The sequence below is a fragment of the Vanellus vanellus genome (genome assembly GCF_965231255.1).
Source record: "Vanellus vanellus genome assembly, chromosome: 1".
Classification (NCBI taxonomy): domain Eukaryota; kingdom Metazoa; phylum Chordata; class Aves; order Charadriiformes; family Charadriidae; genus Vanellus; species Vanellus vanellus.
The window spans coordinates 118,724,227-118,739,421 of record NC_138905.1 but is presented as its reverse complement, the minus strand read 5'-3'; the positions used below and the strand labels follow the sequence as shown (position 1 = coordinate 118,739,421).

Below are 15,195 nucleotides of genomic sequence, written 5' to 3'. Positions count from 1 at the left end.
TTGCTGGGCAGTGGTCTGCCTTAATACTAACTTTGCAAAAATAATGGATTTGATAGATTTATTATATTTATAATAGAAAGCAGTTACATTTAAGGGGCCCCTTCACAAATAACCAGTACCTTCTATGCCATGCCAACACTGATAGATCTTACCAGTAGAATACTATATATAATTTCCTGCTATTTAACAAGCTATAGATTGAAGATGTTTCACTTGAGCAATTTCAGACATGCTTAGATTCTGCTGTTGCAAATGGCCTTGTGTAGACCGGGCATGCTTTTACCCAGGTACAAGTAGTGATATTCTACGTAGGCATAAGGTCACTAGTAGGGGACTTGCCATAAGAACAAAGCTGCAAAAGCTTTCAGCACGATATGATGGTAACTCACCCCTTCCCAGCAAAAACAGCTGTACTCTAGAAAACAGCAGGTTTGACTGGTGTAACTTAACCTATATTATGGGTTTCAGAGAGAAAAGCCTTTCCATGCAGGGATCACACCTCCGATGGGGACCAAGGGGAACGCACACCACGGACCTGCCCACCCTTAGGAAAGGGACCCTTTTCAACTGCAGTTAATTCATTGAAAGTAGTTTAACTACACCAATATCCCGACCACTGTGGGCCTCCATCTATACGAGGAAAATTGTGAAGAAAGGTACAAAAAAAAAAAAAAAAAAAAGCCAGGGAAGGATTTTAGAGCAATCTGTGCATTTCATTCTGGTTCCCTAAAACACGGACAAAGTAAAAACTACAAAAGTCACTGTTCATAGAAATGAGGCTCCACAGGAAAATAACTATTCCTGTTCTCCCCATCTCTGCTGTAAACAAACCCCACAACCCTTTAGTTAAACACCTTCATTCAGTCAGGTATTAGGTAGTTTCCAGATTAATTAAATTAAATATTTTACTTTCATCTTCTCAAGGCCAGTGATTGTTGCAGATACATTTAGTGTTCAATTTGTAAACATAGTATTATGGGACTTTACTAATAGCAGCTCTGCTGCAATCCTAAATACTACTTAAGAGCATTTATTCATGTGACTGTTCCCTTTTAAAGCAAGAGTCAAAGGTGTGCTTAAATATGCAAGCATTTATTAAACCTGTATTTCATAAAGTAATTTATAAAGAACGGTCAGGTTTTCACATTGTAGCTGGGGGGGGGGGGGGCAAGGAGAAAAGCAAACTATGCATCAAATCTGGTTTTATTAACAGTATTGTTGCACAACCATAATGCTCAATTGGACTATATGTTGCCCAATGCTCTTTGGTTTCATAAAGTAGAAAGTTCAGTGTGGTACGAACTAAGGCGCTGCTCTGGCCCAGTAGTGAAGAGAAACACAGGAGCGCTCCCCCTGACAGGCCGCAGAAACAAAATCAATCTTTGCGCAGGCCTATCCAGCCAGCTTCATAAACTATCACCATTACCCCCTGCAACTATACTTTACTTCCTAGATAAAATAAAAACAGTAACCTACACATAGCCGAAGTTTTTCGGCCGGCTCTAGCCACCTCCCCGGCCTGGCTCAGCAGGCCCCGCAGGCAGCGGCCGCCCCCAGCGGAAGATATTTCTAGACCTGAAGAATTTACGTGCAAAAAGCCCATTAGCGGGTCTGCAAGATAAGACATTGACCACCCTTCCTTCCATTCCTCCTTCCTGCCCACCCCGCTTTCCCCACCCCCGGGCCCGGCCCGACCCGCCGCCATGTCGCGGGGCCCGCTGGGTACTGTAGTTTTCGGCGGCGGCGCGGCGGAGGATGCCTTCCCGCTCCTTAAAAAAACCCTGAAGGAAAGTAAGTTCTTCTTTCCCTCTGCAGAAGGGCTCGCTCCGCCGGCCGCTCAGGTCTCGCTGGCGCTGCCCGTAGCCAGCCTGCTGCGGCCGGGCTCGGCGGCGGCGGCGGCGCGGGAGGGGCTCGGCGGCGGCGGGGCCATGTGCTCCCCGCTGCCCGCACGGTAAAATGGCGGCTCAGCCTGGCCCGGTGTCTTGTTGCCGGTCCTTGCTGTACCCAGACCGCCGCGGGGAGCGGGCCTGGCCTGAAAACCCGGTCGGCTTCTGTTTATCCCGGGTCCTCCTCCGGACCCACGCCCCGTGGCGACGGAGGAGCGTGAGGAGATGGGTTTGCTAACGGCCGCCTTGTTCAGCTATGTATCTGTTAACTGCGTGCCTCCTGCCCAGATTTACTTCTGGGGAGCTTGATGTGTAGCGTTTTTAAATGTACTGCGCTGTAAGGTATTTTAAAACGCACGTGGCTTTTATTTCTACGTGTTGGTTGTTTTTTTTTTTTTTTTTCTTCTTCTGTTTGGCTTTTAAAAAGTGGTGAAATATTTGCTTTAAAGTAAATATTAAACTTCTAACCTCTCTTGTTTTGGACTTTGACTCACTTTGATTTTTTTTCCCTGATGTTTGCGAAGTTGGAGGGTTACCAACTTTAACATTGTCCCTCTTTTTTGTGTTGGCTTTTTTTTTTCAGTCTATTCTGTAGATACTTGAAATTAATGAGCAGCATTAATACTTACTTCACTGTGTTGCGTGCATAACAAATAGTGACATAGAAAGCGCATGTCTTCCCCCCTCCCCCAGTTCATTCTGGTTCACACCCAGCAGCTTCTGCAGAGGCTTTGGTGGTGAAAGACACTGGCCGCGTCCAGCTCCCTACATAGAGTTTTGAAGCGTCAAAATTTAGTACTTTGGGGAGGGTGATAAAACTTCTAAGGTCCGTTTATTTTCAGGAGTGAAACCTGAAGTAAGGTTTTGCCTCAGAAATGCACAATCCAGCCATTCGGAGGATCACACCGGGAGGCAAGATGCCTGCCGTGCAGATCCTCAGGTCGGGCCATGAAAGGCGTTATATTTTATTCACCACTTAGATTCAGGCCTTCAGCCTGATACTCTGGTGAAATACAGATAATAAAGACATTTATTGGGGTTTTTTGTTTTATAAAGAGGTCTGATACGCCACACTATATGGCCAGGTGAGAGCCAGGGATTAGTTCTAAATAAAACACATGAGCAAAAGAAGCTTGTTTAAACCCAAAGCTATAACTAAAAGCCGTAATTGCCACCTGATTGTGGAGGCCTCTGAACTCCTTAGGCAGCTCTTTATGGTATTGAAAGCTGAGGAAATTCAAAGTTCTCTAAGGCCATTCTGTTGTCCTTCAGGAGGAGCTTAATGCTGCTCCAGCCTCAACTCGCAGTTCCATCATTGTATTTTGGCCATTTTGCCAGTTTAGGTGCTGTGGCTGTTTGTTTCTGCACCTTGCGTTGCACCAGCGGAGCTGCCTGCCCTATTGGCATAGGGAATTCCCTCTGGAAACTGATCCACGTAGGAAAAAAAGCGTGGAAAGACATAGACCTCTTCCCCTCTCCAGCCCTTATTTGATTCTCTGGTCCGACTCGCGCTGTGACCGTAAACAGGCTGGGGCAAGAGGTGGGAATGAGCAGTTGGGTGAGAAGGTAAATTGAGAAGCAGTGTTTGCCACTGATTGCGTCTCTCCAGTGATCAAGATGATCTAGGGTGCGGTGCCCAGGACAGCCAGGCTGATGAGCAGCCTGCTGCAGCAAAAACCGAGCTGTTGTCACCCACACTCACTGGCTGCCTTCTGCTGCCACTTCTCTTGTACCGGCTGTGGTTATCGCTTCATCCTTCAGTGAGTTAGTTTAGCTCACTAAACTGGCAGAAAAGTGTTTCCTTTATATGCGTGCATATATATACGTGTATATATATATATATGTGTGTGTGTGTGTTTACCCTACTGGGTTGATTACTGTTGTAGTGTTAGTTTTCCAGCATTATTGGCTGCCTGACCCAAGTGACTTCACAGCCTTGGCACACAGGGGTGGGAGAGGGAAGGAGAAACTGGAGGTGGAGAAGTTGGTGGGACCAATGGGAAGCTGTACCGGCAAAGGGCAGCGCGAGCCAATTGTGAAACACCAGTCGGTGAACCTGCGGCTTGTGCGTTTCAGCCTCCAGTTGGTCTCTAAGCTTGAACAGGGTCCAGCAGTTGGCAAAGGTTCACCAAGAAAGCCATCTCGGAGCTCACCTCGTGTGCAGCCAGATCTGCATGCACTCCTAACGTGCAGCAGACTCTTAAGAAATTACTCGGCCTGCTGATTAGAGCCGATTAATTCAGAAAGCAGAAGAGCAGGGTTCAGCCTGAGGGTATTTGGGACCGTGCAATCTGGCTGCTGGTGAGTTCAGAAGTCAAGTAAAGGATGTCAGGTTCCCAGGAGGGAGTAGGGCAGCAGCCTAGCTGTTGAAGTTTGGAGGAGGAAGTCCTAGATTTTGGCTTCTTCTCCACATGGTTCTTTCAATATTTTATCCCGTTACAGCTCTATGAAAAAAAACCAAACAAACAACAAAACATAAATGGTCCTGACTGCTAGGGCTAGAAGCTAATACTGCACCAGTTGGGGTGGCAGCTGAATCACACAGCCTTCCCAGTTTTGTGTTCTTGCTGTGTCCTGTGAGTCTTCATTTCTTTCTCCTGTCTAGCTTCAAGAGGAAGAATGAACCTTGTCCTTTAGTCTAAAGCCTAGTGATAAGAGCTCTTCTCCAGGGACTGGGGGGGTGGGCTTGAACCTTCTCAGTGACACTGGGTTTAGGTTCTTTGTGTTTGGGGCAAGTGCTATCCCTGCTGGGCCATTTTGTAGCCTAAGGTCTAGGAAAGGTAGGAGTTAAGATGCCCCTGGCAAGGACCATATCTTTTGTATAAAGAAACTTGAATGCCTACATCAAGTTTCCTGAATCCCAGTGTTAGGAAGCTAAGTTATTGCAGCTTTTAAATGGGCTGCAGCTAAGGTTAGCTGTTAGGTGTGCAGTGATAGAGTAGATTGCTGCTGCCTGAAAGGCAGGTCTTGCCTTTGAGTTCTGCTCAGCTCTGTTGTCCCGTTCATTCACTGTTGGTGTCTCTAGACCTTGGCTGATTGCACTTTAAACCAGTTCATCTTACAGAAATCTGGTTTGGATTGTTGTGGGTTTTTTTCTCAGGTTAGTTTTATGAAATCTCAGTGAATTGACTATGCTCAAGTCAGCACCAGAGCCGGTACAAGGAAAGGGAAAACGTGTCTGGGTTCACGACATCCCCTTTCAATTACAACAAGGTACATGAATGAGTCCAGCATTAATGCTTGTGTAAATTTTTGAAGTAGAGTGTAAACCTGTTTAAGCAGCAAATACCCTTTAGTGAAGGGCTGAAGCACTTTGGATGCTGCACAGTACAACAGTTTAAATGTACCTATGTGTTGCCATTGTCTCTTCACCCTCAGCTCAGATTTTGTTGAAACTAAGACACTAAAAAGTATATTTTTAAACTACTTTGTTTCGTGGCACCTTTTTCACACAGGTTTTCAAGATTTGGTGTATTTGACTCACCAAAACAAAACACACTGGCCAGGTCTCTCAATCAAAGAGCATAGAGAAACCTAAGAGCACTGGAGCTTAATTTAAAAAAAAAAAAAAAGATACTGTCTGAAGCAGTGAGCTGCCACCAGTCATATCCTTTACTGTTTGTGCTATATTGCACAGACCTTATTTTAATTTCACCTTTTTACTGCTTTAGTTAGGGGTGAGGTAATAAGGCAATGGCTTATTAGGAGATTCCACCTAGCTGGGACAAAATATTTAGGTAACTTGCACCACACACGTATGGTATGAAACTGAAACTTGGGAAGAAATTGCTTCAGGAGTTTACATTTTCTTATAGAGTTACCTTCATAAAGGCAATCAAGGGGCTCAGTTTTAACCCCCAAGTCTGTGCACAGGACCAGTTCGAGGAAGAGTCAGTGGCTCCTGTCCCTTCCCTGTTAATAGGAAGGGGTAGCAACTGAGTTAGCAACCTCATCTCACTTCTACCTGTATTTGAAATCTCACCATGTCTTGTGGAGGAGTCAGGATGGAGAAAGCTATCAGAAACTGTTGGGTTTGCCTTCCTCACTTTATTTTCTCTGTTCCGCAGGCCCTGACCTCGTGGAAGAGTTGCCCAGCTTCTTGGTGAGCCCTACCTTTTGTGGAGGATAAAGGTCTCTAGGCTGATGCTGACTTACTACTGGCAACCTCAGGGATGGGCTCTGGAAATGGACTTGTCTTCATTCTGTCCTCCTGTCCTCTCCTCTTGGATACATGGAGTGATTAGCTTGTTTCTGTTTTCTTGTTCTTATTTCCTGTAAGGACCTAGTAATAGACCCTTGCCTGAAATGGCACCTGTCTTAAATTTAAAGCGTCTTTTAAACAAACGTATCTTCCTTCTTTACGATAGCAGACAATGGTTGCTTAAGGTAATTACGTGCTGTGTTTTGCAATCTTTTTTGAGTTTAAGGATTTTATATATTGCTTCCAAAAAAACCTGAGCATGTGATAATCCTCAGAGAAGAAATATCTAACTTGCGAATGGCTTTTGGCCTCTTTGAGAACAAATTTTTGACTCCTGGATTACTGACAAATAAAAAAAAATGTCACCTCTTGGAATTTTCATTTTTAATGTAAGTTACTGCTGGGCAGCAGAGGGCCTACACAACGTCTTTCTATGTCAGTGTGAGAAGGAAAGGCTGTAACTGCTAGATTTCAGCCTCCTAAACTAGGATTGCCACCAGAAGTTCTTCTCAAGCTACATCCCTAAATAAAAGTTGCTAGGATACCACTTGTGGGATGCACAAATAACACTGAGTTTCAAAAGAAATGGCTGAAAGGCTGAAACTTATTTTTTACTCACATTTTGTTATAAAACGGTTAAATTTTGTTTGAACATATGATATATAGCTTGTTCTGTTTACCTGCTTCCATGTGAAACTTCATGCTGTATTATGTATATTATTAATTCTTTTCAGCTGACAGTAGTATTAGGATATGTTACTTTTGGGGAAAAAAGGAAGTGATTATTTGAGTTGCCAGCATGGTGACTTACTTCAGCTGGCAACAGTGTCACTGGATCTTCAAGCCCGTCCTCCCATTTTTAACTGCAAAAAAATACCTGGGATGGGGCAGAATTTATTTTGCATGTTTAGAGATGAGAGGATGTGCCGCTTCTGCTCTGCAGAGTTTTTGCTCCTCACTCCTAGACCATTTGTATGCAAGTTTCTGTCCCCTCTTCCCGGCTGGAATGGCTGGACTTTCCCGTTCATTGGCTAGCTGCACAGTGTCGTCAGTGGGGCGGTAATATTGGGACAGGGGTACTACATTTTAACCACAGGCTGCTTATCTCCTTTCTCTTTGTGCGTCTGAGCTCTTGACTACTGCTTTACTCAGATTGGCAGCACGAAGGATAGAGTAAGTATGTTCTCTGTTCGGGTTTGAATCTCTGCACACAGTTCTGAGGTACTTGTAAGAAAGTGCTGTAATATGTATAGTTCAACATGCTATTGATAAAATTGGCCTTAATATTATTATTTAATGATGACTGTCTGTGGACAGCACTGGAAACATGCTTGCCTGGTTTAACTTTGATGTAGGAGATAGCTGCCTGCTCCATGATAAATGTTTATTCTTTTATGTTGCATTCTTTTGTCCTAGGTAACTGTTTCTATCTAATTCATCCTTTTGTTATAGCCAGCCCCTTTTATCTTTTCTTTTTGCTTGATTTGTAATATAAAAGAGGTTTAGTGCAACTTGACATCCCAAATATGTATACCATAACTGATAATTTTTACCCCAATGTATTTTTTTAATTGTAAGTAATGCTGGCGTTTTGTAATTAAAATATATCTGCAACTTTGCAACATGTATATGTCAAACACTGGTGATTAGAAAGCTATTGGTCTCCCCTCACCTGAAACTACAATTAAATTTTGACTCTAGTGTGTTTAGTTCATAGTGAACAACTCAGTGTTAATTTCTGTATTTTATCCTTCTATTCATGTTTGTTTTGTCTTTATTCTGACTAGATGTTTTGCCTAAAAGTGTCGCTCCATGAACAAATCGTTTTTTCATTAATGGATTAAATCACGCTAGCAAGTGGCATAGGAATACCTTCTCAAACACTTGTGGGCTCTTCCTGGCTAAATTTATTACAGAGGACTCATATTTAAAAGTCAAGCTTACCATACACATCGCATAGTGCCCTCTGAGCAGAAGCCGTTTCCCACATAGTCCAGGTCCTCAGGAAGGACAGGTTTCTCCAGGGTGGGAGCTATCAGAGCAGTTTATTCAAGTCAAGCTGTAGCAGCTGATGTGGGGGAGAGGCACACACCCCTGCCCTATCAGTTGGCTAAAAATCTGCTTTCTGTATGTCTTTTTGCTTTTCCCTTAGAAATCTGTTGGGTTTTCTCTTTTCTTTAAGATGTGCTTTGCGCTAGCCGTCCTCTCTTGTCTTCCCACTAAGGTGGGGACCGCAGAGGAGTTCTGACTTTCCGCTGCTCTTGGAAGTGGAGCTGTCACCTGTGTGTATTCAAGCTGCATCATGTGTCAGGGTTTTTTTCTCTGAGCTCACCTTGGCAGGCACGGTACACATTGGCAAGCGCAGGTCAATGACCAGCTGCTTAATGGAAGAGGCACAGGGAGCGACCAAGGGTTGCGTGTTACGTGTGCCGGGATTACAGCAGGGATACTGGTTGTTCCTTTTGACTAAATCTCTTATCTGGGCTGCGTTCCTCCCCCGATGAATGGGAGGTGATTCAGACAGCAGAGGGACACATCAGGCCTCTTCACTGGCCACTCACAGTCCTTTAAACACATCGTGCCATTTTCCACGCAAAAATCGTTTTGTTTATTCTCATCGCTTAAAATGCTTTAAGCCATTTTGTACAGGTTTAGATAATTATTTTGCATATGTTATGATTTAAAGTTTTTAAGTTATTTTCTGCAAGTAGTGCATGCTGCACTTGGGCTTAGGACCAACTCCCAATTTGTAGCTGCTTGCTTTCCGCTTCACTGAATAGATTCTTCAGGGACTGTTTGACTCCTGCGAATAAAACCCTCACTTTAACCAGTACAGTGGCATCGTTTGTGTATGTAATTTATATATAGTTGGACTAATGCAAATCTAACAGCTTATTCTTTTAATAGCTTAGGAGGCTTGCCTTTGCTTTCCGAGAAACTCCAAATAAAGAAATATGTGTTTATTTGATTTCTTTATTTACCGTTTTCTGAATTCGAGTGTGTTTTTTTCAGTGTAAGTGAACTCTCCTATCCTCTTGCTAGTTGTGTGGTATCGTTGTTGGGATGGCAATTCTGAGGTGACGTGCATCAGTAAATATGTAGAGAATAGACATAGAAGTAAACATGTTTTGAAAAGCAAAAGCTAACTCTCAAAGCTCCTGAAAGAAAAAATTGTAATATTGACATCAATCCGATATGTGTAAGTTACGTGTACACACACATAATGCCATAGGGAGGGCGAAACAGAGAGTTCATTTCATTTTTGTGACCATTTTATTTTCAATCTGCTGAAAAGGTTTTGGACAGTTTAAAAATGTAATGAAATTGCAGCCTTCGTTCATACACCTGCTTTACTCAGGCCAAGAGAGTGTTAATGTGTTTTCCTAAAACTCTTTGAAATGGGAGAGAGGAGCGGATGACCAGAGTGAGCTCCTTTGTGAATAGCACCTGGTTTTCCCTGCTGTTTGCCTTGTGGTTGTTCTGTCCTCGGGAAAGCTAAAGCTGGAAGTTGATTTCCCTGTGTCATTGGTCTTACCCTTTCCTTTTCCTGAAGTATTTAGAGCTCTTTTAGGTATTACCTCTAAAAAGTCTGAAGTGGTCCCATTCAGCTCCCTAACGCTGTAATACTGTGCTCGTGCAATGTCTTCATCAGAAGGGCTTTGCCCTTTGCGTGCTTGGATTCTTCAGAAATTTCTATAGGTTACAAATCACAGCCCAGTCACTCAAAAGGTTTTTTTTTTATATATATCACAGACTTCTGTATAACTTGGAGCAGTTGCCAATCTGACTAAAGGAAAACCAGGATGGATTGCCCTGCGGGTTACTTCTGTGTTCTGGAGTGGTTCAGTCTTTGACATTTAGTTTATATCACATCTGATTAAGTCAGTTATCCATTTTCATCTCCATCTCTTTTTTTTTGTTTGTTTTTTAAACCAACAAAATCTTTATTGAAATATCATTGCCTGAAACAAAGTGACATCATTCACCTCTGTTAGGAGTTGCATTGCACCCAGCACTTCAAAACCATGGTCTGTGGAGCTCTGGCTTTCCTAACCTCACGCGCCTAATTCTGGCTGTTTTGCTTGTGTTCTGGTTTTGTGCAGACTAATGGCCGATCAAGTGCTTGTGATTGGCAGCGGAGGGAGAGAGCATGCGCTGGCCTGGAAGTTGGCCCAGTCCCCACATGTAAAACATGTGTATGTTGCTCCAGGGAATGCAGGAACAGCTGACAATGGAAAAATTTCAAATTCAGGTAAAAAGAAAAAAATAACATTTTTAAATTCAACTCAACAACTCAACAAGTAAGTTGTTCCATTCATCAATCTGTTACTGTGAAAGCATTATTGTTGTTATTATTACTATTTTTAAGGTGAAATAGACATGTGAAATAGATGATGTAGATGCAGGTGAGAACAAAACATGACTGAGCAAAGCCTTGTGCAAGTACCACTCGTTTTATATGATCTCAGTTGTGATAGCTAATTCTTTGGGTTTGGGAGTGGAGGATGCAGCCAAAACTCCACCTGTCTGATGCGCATTCCTCCAGGAATACAGCTCAGGATAGCTGCCATGGTTCCTGCCTCCCAGCAGCCTAGCAGGCAAGGGGTGATGGTTTCTCTTGGTACACGGTGCAGTTCAGCAGCTGGTTGGTGAACAGCTGAAAAGTGCCTGCAGCAAATGCCAGCACCTCTAGGACAGTGGCAGAGCTTTGAGTGTTAAATTTACTGCTCTCTTCTCACAAGTGCATTGAACTCTGTGATCCCTACAAGCTTTGATGAGAATAGTTTCTCACCTGAACTGTTCAACCTTAGAAAAATATTCATTTCTTTGTCTCAGTGATCGAAAGAAGTTAAGGGTTTTTTTTAATCATTTCTCTCTTAGTACGGACTGCCTGTTTTGAGCTTCTGTCTTTCTATGTTGAGCTCTGACTGGCTATAATTGAAACTATTCATAGTTATTAGTTTTGAGAAATCAAGCTTAAGATATTTCAAATTGGGCATCCAAAATGATGTGCTGGTCTAAGGTGCTTGCCTGGAGGCACACAGTGAGTCAGTACAAAACTAGGGGTAATTACTCAGAGATTACTCTCTTGTGTCCTTTATATAACAGATCTTGAATTAGGTACTTTAAAGAACTGACTTAAGTTTCCACTTCAAAACACGTGATAACATGCAGTATTAAAGTTAACATAGTGTGCATGTGAACATGAATTATGCACATCAATTTTCTGAATTCATATTTGTATGTGAGTAAAATCTTTATTTGTTACCATCTCATGTGGAAACATGAATCCTGTCAGATTCTTGTCCAACAGGTAATTACCATATTTAATTCCCTTGGAATGCTTAATTACAGGCTGTTTAAATAACTTTGTCCTTAATTTCTTTGATGAGTCACAGTATCGTAAGTAGGTTTTGTTCTATTTGGTCTCTGAGGAGAGGGCCTAAGGAAGAGCCTGACAGGGAAGTCATATGTTTCCTTCTCACTCCAGAAAGTCAAACAAAAATCTTTACCCTTGTGCTAAATGGAGTCAATGCCAGTCTGTATGACCTGCAGAATGTTAATTTCAGTATTTTTTTGCAAGTGGTGTCTTTTAAAACCTGCTGCACTTTTCTCTCACCTTGTTATTCCATAGGAAATATGGCACCCTCAACAGTGGAATGTACTTGAGCGTGTGCATAGTAACACTTGTGCCAGGTCCATGAAATCTACCAGGTGTACTAAAATCTTTTTTTGTAGGCTATGGCCTCACATGTACTTTGGGAGAGAAATCCTCAGCCAACCGGGAGATGGGAAGAATCTAGAATATGTGAAGAGTTTGACTTCTTTGGTTTTTAAGTAGACAATTTGTCTTATCTGCTCAGGCATTTGAGTCCTACCACTGGGGTCTAGGTTTTAACTCAAGGGAGAAAATGGAAAACAGCTTTACAGAAGCATGTGAGCCCTAGTATATTGTGTGAGCCTGGGCAGCAATGTCTCTGAAACTGCTACCATTGTTTCTGATTTTTTTGGTATAATCAAGATTTGGCTCTGAAAGTTCATCCTCCTTTCATGGATCATGAGAGTGCCTTTAATTAGCATTGCAACTCTGGTTCTCAGATGATTTCTGAAACATATGAAGGTGAGCTTAAAATTATAAATAACCTTAAATCCTTCAAGCCTTGCTTGTATCTAAGTAAAAAAAAAAAAAAAACATGGTTAATTTGAGTCAGTAATGTTTCTGACAATAAAGACAGATTTAGGTTGAGTGGCTAAATATAGTTTTATATTCAATTTATATTTAATTAGCAGGGCAATTTTAGCCTCAGAAGTGTAGAGAATGGCTTGCTGAATCCAGAGGTAGACATATGCATGTCTGTGAATGGACTTTAGCATCCTGACACCTCCTTTCTACACATTTTAGCTCTGAGTGTAACGTACACTCTTAACTTTAAGCTCTAGCTTTGAAAACCTTGGTCCAAGGTCCTTCTGTCTGGTTCAGAAGGAATGTTTAGCTGTCATTTTGAGAAATGAAATGCAGCTACAAAAATGTCCCCTTTCAGTCTGCATCCTGAGGAAAATTATGTTTTGGGGGAAAGTTAAAATTGCATATTAACAGTGTGATTTATTCCTTTCCATTGGTAACTAGGACATTGCCACATCATGTAAATTTTGTGCCATATTCACTGTTCATATTACTAGTAGATCAGACCTGCGCCGTGACAATTTGGGATGAAAAGCACAGTCACCTTACAGTCTCTTTCCTTCCCTGCTCCCCTTCGCACAGATCAGTCTCATGGGGAACAGGGATCGTGCCTCTTCATTGGCCCACCAGAGCTCCCACTCTCTTCGGTCGGGATCTGCTGTTCTCCAGCTGCTTTCACAACAGCCCCATGGGACTGAAAGACAATATTGACCTTTACGTTAATGAGTACTTTAAAGCCAAGTGTGTTATGCTTTTGTTTTTGCTCTCTTGTGAGCCAGAAGTCAATTGGCATAAATTGCACACGGAAGTCAGAGGCCTTTGCTTCTTACTTAGAAATTCTGGTGGAACAAAATAATTGAACTGTTAAATAGGTATCAAGGAGGTAATTCTTATTAGTGTTCAGCCTGTTTTTTTTTTCCCCCACTCCACCCAAATAGGGTAAACCTATAATCAAAATGTAGGCTTCAAATAGTTGTTTTTATGGCATCTTTTAGGCAGAAATAGCTTGTGGAAGAAGGCAATTTATCCATACAGGATGGCAGGAGCGCAGTGGGCACCGACACAAAATCATGTCTGTTTGTCCAGCAGAAGCTGCTGTATCACCGCCTCTTCTTTCTCTCTCTTCGCTTCCCCAGAAACTATCTGGAAGGGCCCATCAGCTCCTGGCGGGCTGGACAGTATGGTCACTAACAGGAGATGACAGGCAAAACTTAAAACAAACAGTGCAGCTGCAAGGAGGGTCTGTGCTGTGCTGTACTGTGCTCCCTTTGCCAGCTTCATGCCCTGATGTGTTAGTCTCCTCCCCACAGGGGCAGCCAATCCACCCCAGGCCGCGCTCACCACTTTTTTTGCTCTCTCCGGATTCGCCTTCCTGTCCCCTGTAGACCTTGGCTTTATTTATTCATGATAAAAGCGGTGGAATTGCATTGCCTTTGCGTAAATTTTTATCATGAGACTTGACATTATTGTCTTTCATGGAAGCTCTTTCTTTCATTTACGCAGTTTTTGGCATTCCAAGTATCATCATATTAAATGTTTGTTTATGGAAAGATAATGGTCCTACAATCCTAAGACCAAATATCTTTATCCATAACAACAGCACTTGCCCTTATTAAGTTCAGCCTAATGTAAGAAAAAGTGTTCAGATTCCTCTTTTTTTCAGTGGGGCCACAGTTTAGTGTGCCAATTTTTAGCTGGCACTACAGAAAGAAAGAAAATAAGAAAACAGTTGCAATCCCACCGTCAGCCACTTGTTCCTGTTCCCTATACCGTGCTGGCATGAACATGTTTAAAACTTCATGCTGACCCTACTCAGGGAGGATATTGGCTGAAAAATTCTTTTTTTTTTTTTCTTTTTTTGTTCATTTGTGCAATGCTGCTTCTGCTGGCAAATGGGGAACCCAAAACTTTTTTTCTCACCTTCAAGAGCAAGGTTGACAATGCATGTCAAACTACAGCCTTCACTTGAGGGCTTCGGTGGTTTATTTTCATCCAAGCCTCTTGTGTAAGTCTATATATTAGTGTATGCCTCACTCTTCCAGATTCACAGTGACCTGACATTCAAGAATGTGAGACTGGTGAAAATGCTGCTTCAGCATTATGTGATAAATATGCAATAGTAATGAATGCAGTCTTACTGCCCTTTTGTATCTTCAACAGCTGTTTCAGTCAGCAATCATGCTGCACTCGCCCAGTTCTGCAGAGAGCAGGAGATCAGACTGGTTGTGGTTGGTCCAGAGGTTCCTCTTGCTGCTGGTAAGAGAAAACAAGCTAAAAGTCATACCTTTCATGATTTAGGAAGAAAAGTAAATTTTAGTCCCCATCTTCTGTGCACCACTCAACAGTATTTGAGTGTCTTCAATAGGAATGGAAACAGATCCTCCGTGGCAGTTTCCCTGAAATTCAGGGTTGCACTGTGATGAAAATGAATTTCTGAAGGGTATTGTGTGAGCAATATAACAGTTAAAATATCCTTAGATGTTCAATTTCTTTTTAAATGCTTGGGATTCGTGAAAGAGGTATCAAAGTGTTTCCATACAGGAACCTTAACTAGAGTTTTGATTTTCCTGTGGAGTTTTCAATTTTTGAAATTATAATAATTTGGGACTTGGTAAAAAAACCCAAACACATTTATAAACAAGTTGATAATTTCTCTGGTTTAACTTTTTATGTGATCAACAAGTGTCATCTTCACAAAAGACTAATGTTGACTTTTTAGCTAAAAGCTATAATAAAGCAAGGGGGGATTGTCACCTCTTACCAAATGCAACAGATCTTCTTTACAGGGTTACTGTCTCCTGATTGTAGTGAAAAATACATCTAAGGCCCATCTGGTAAAGTAGGCACTGGATAGATATAAATGGCTTATCATTCCTGACATACTTGTTCCAACAAATCAGTGCATCTGTAGACTTGGACTACAT

The 15,195-nt window shown here is 42.3% G+C and overlaps 1 protein-coding gene across 1 annotated transcript in view; it reads left to right on the top strand.

Moving 5' to 3' along the window:
- Positions 1–10,194: 10,194 nt before the first annotated feature.
- The window catches only part of GART (phosphoribosylglycinamide formyltransferase, phosphoribosylglycinamide synthetase, phosphoribosylaminoimidazole synthetase), a gene marked incomplete at its 5' end in the record, with an annotated part of 31,569 nt that continues 26,568 nt past the window's right edge, over positions 10,195–15,195 (top strand). Inside the window, 2 exons of the mRNA XM_082498683.1 lie at positions 10,195–10,339; positions 14,432–14,527. Of these exons, the coding sequence (XP_082354809.1) occupies positions 10,195–10,339; positions 14,432–14,527 (241 nt within the window). The remainder of the gene's footprint in view (positions 10,340–14,431; positions 14,528–15,195) is intronic.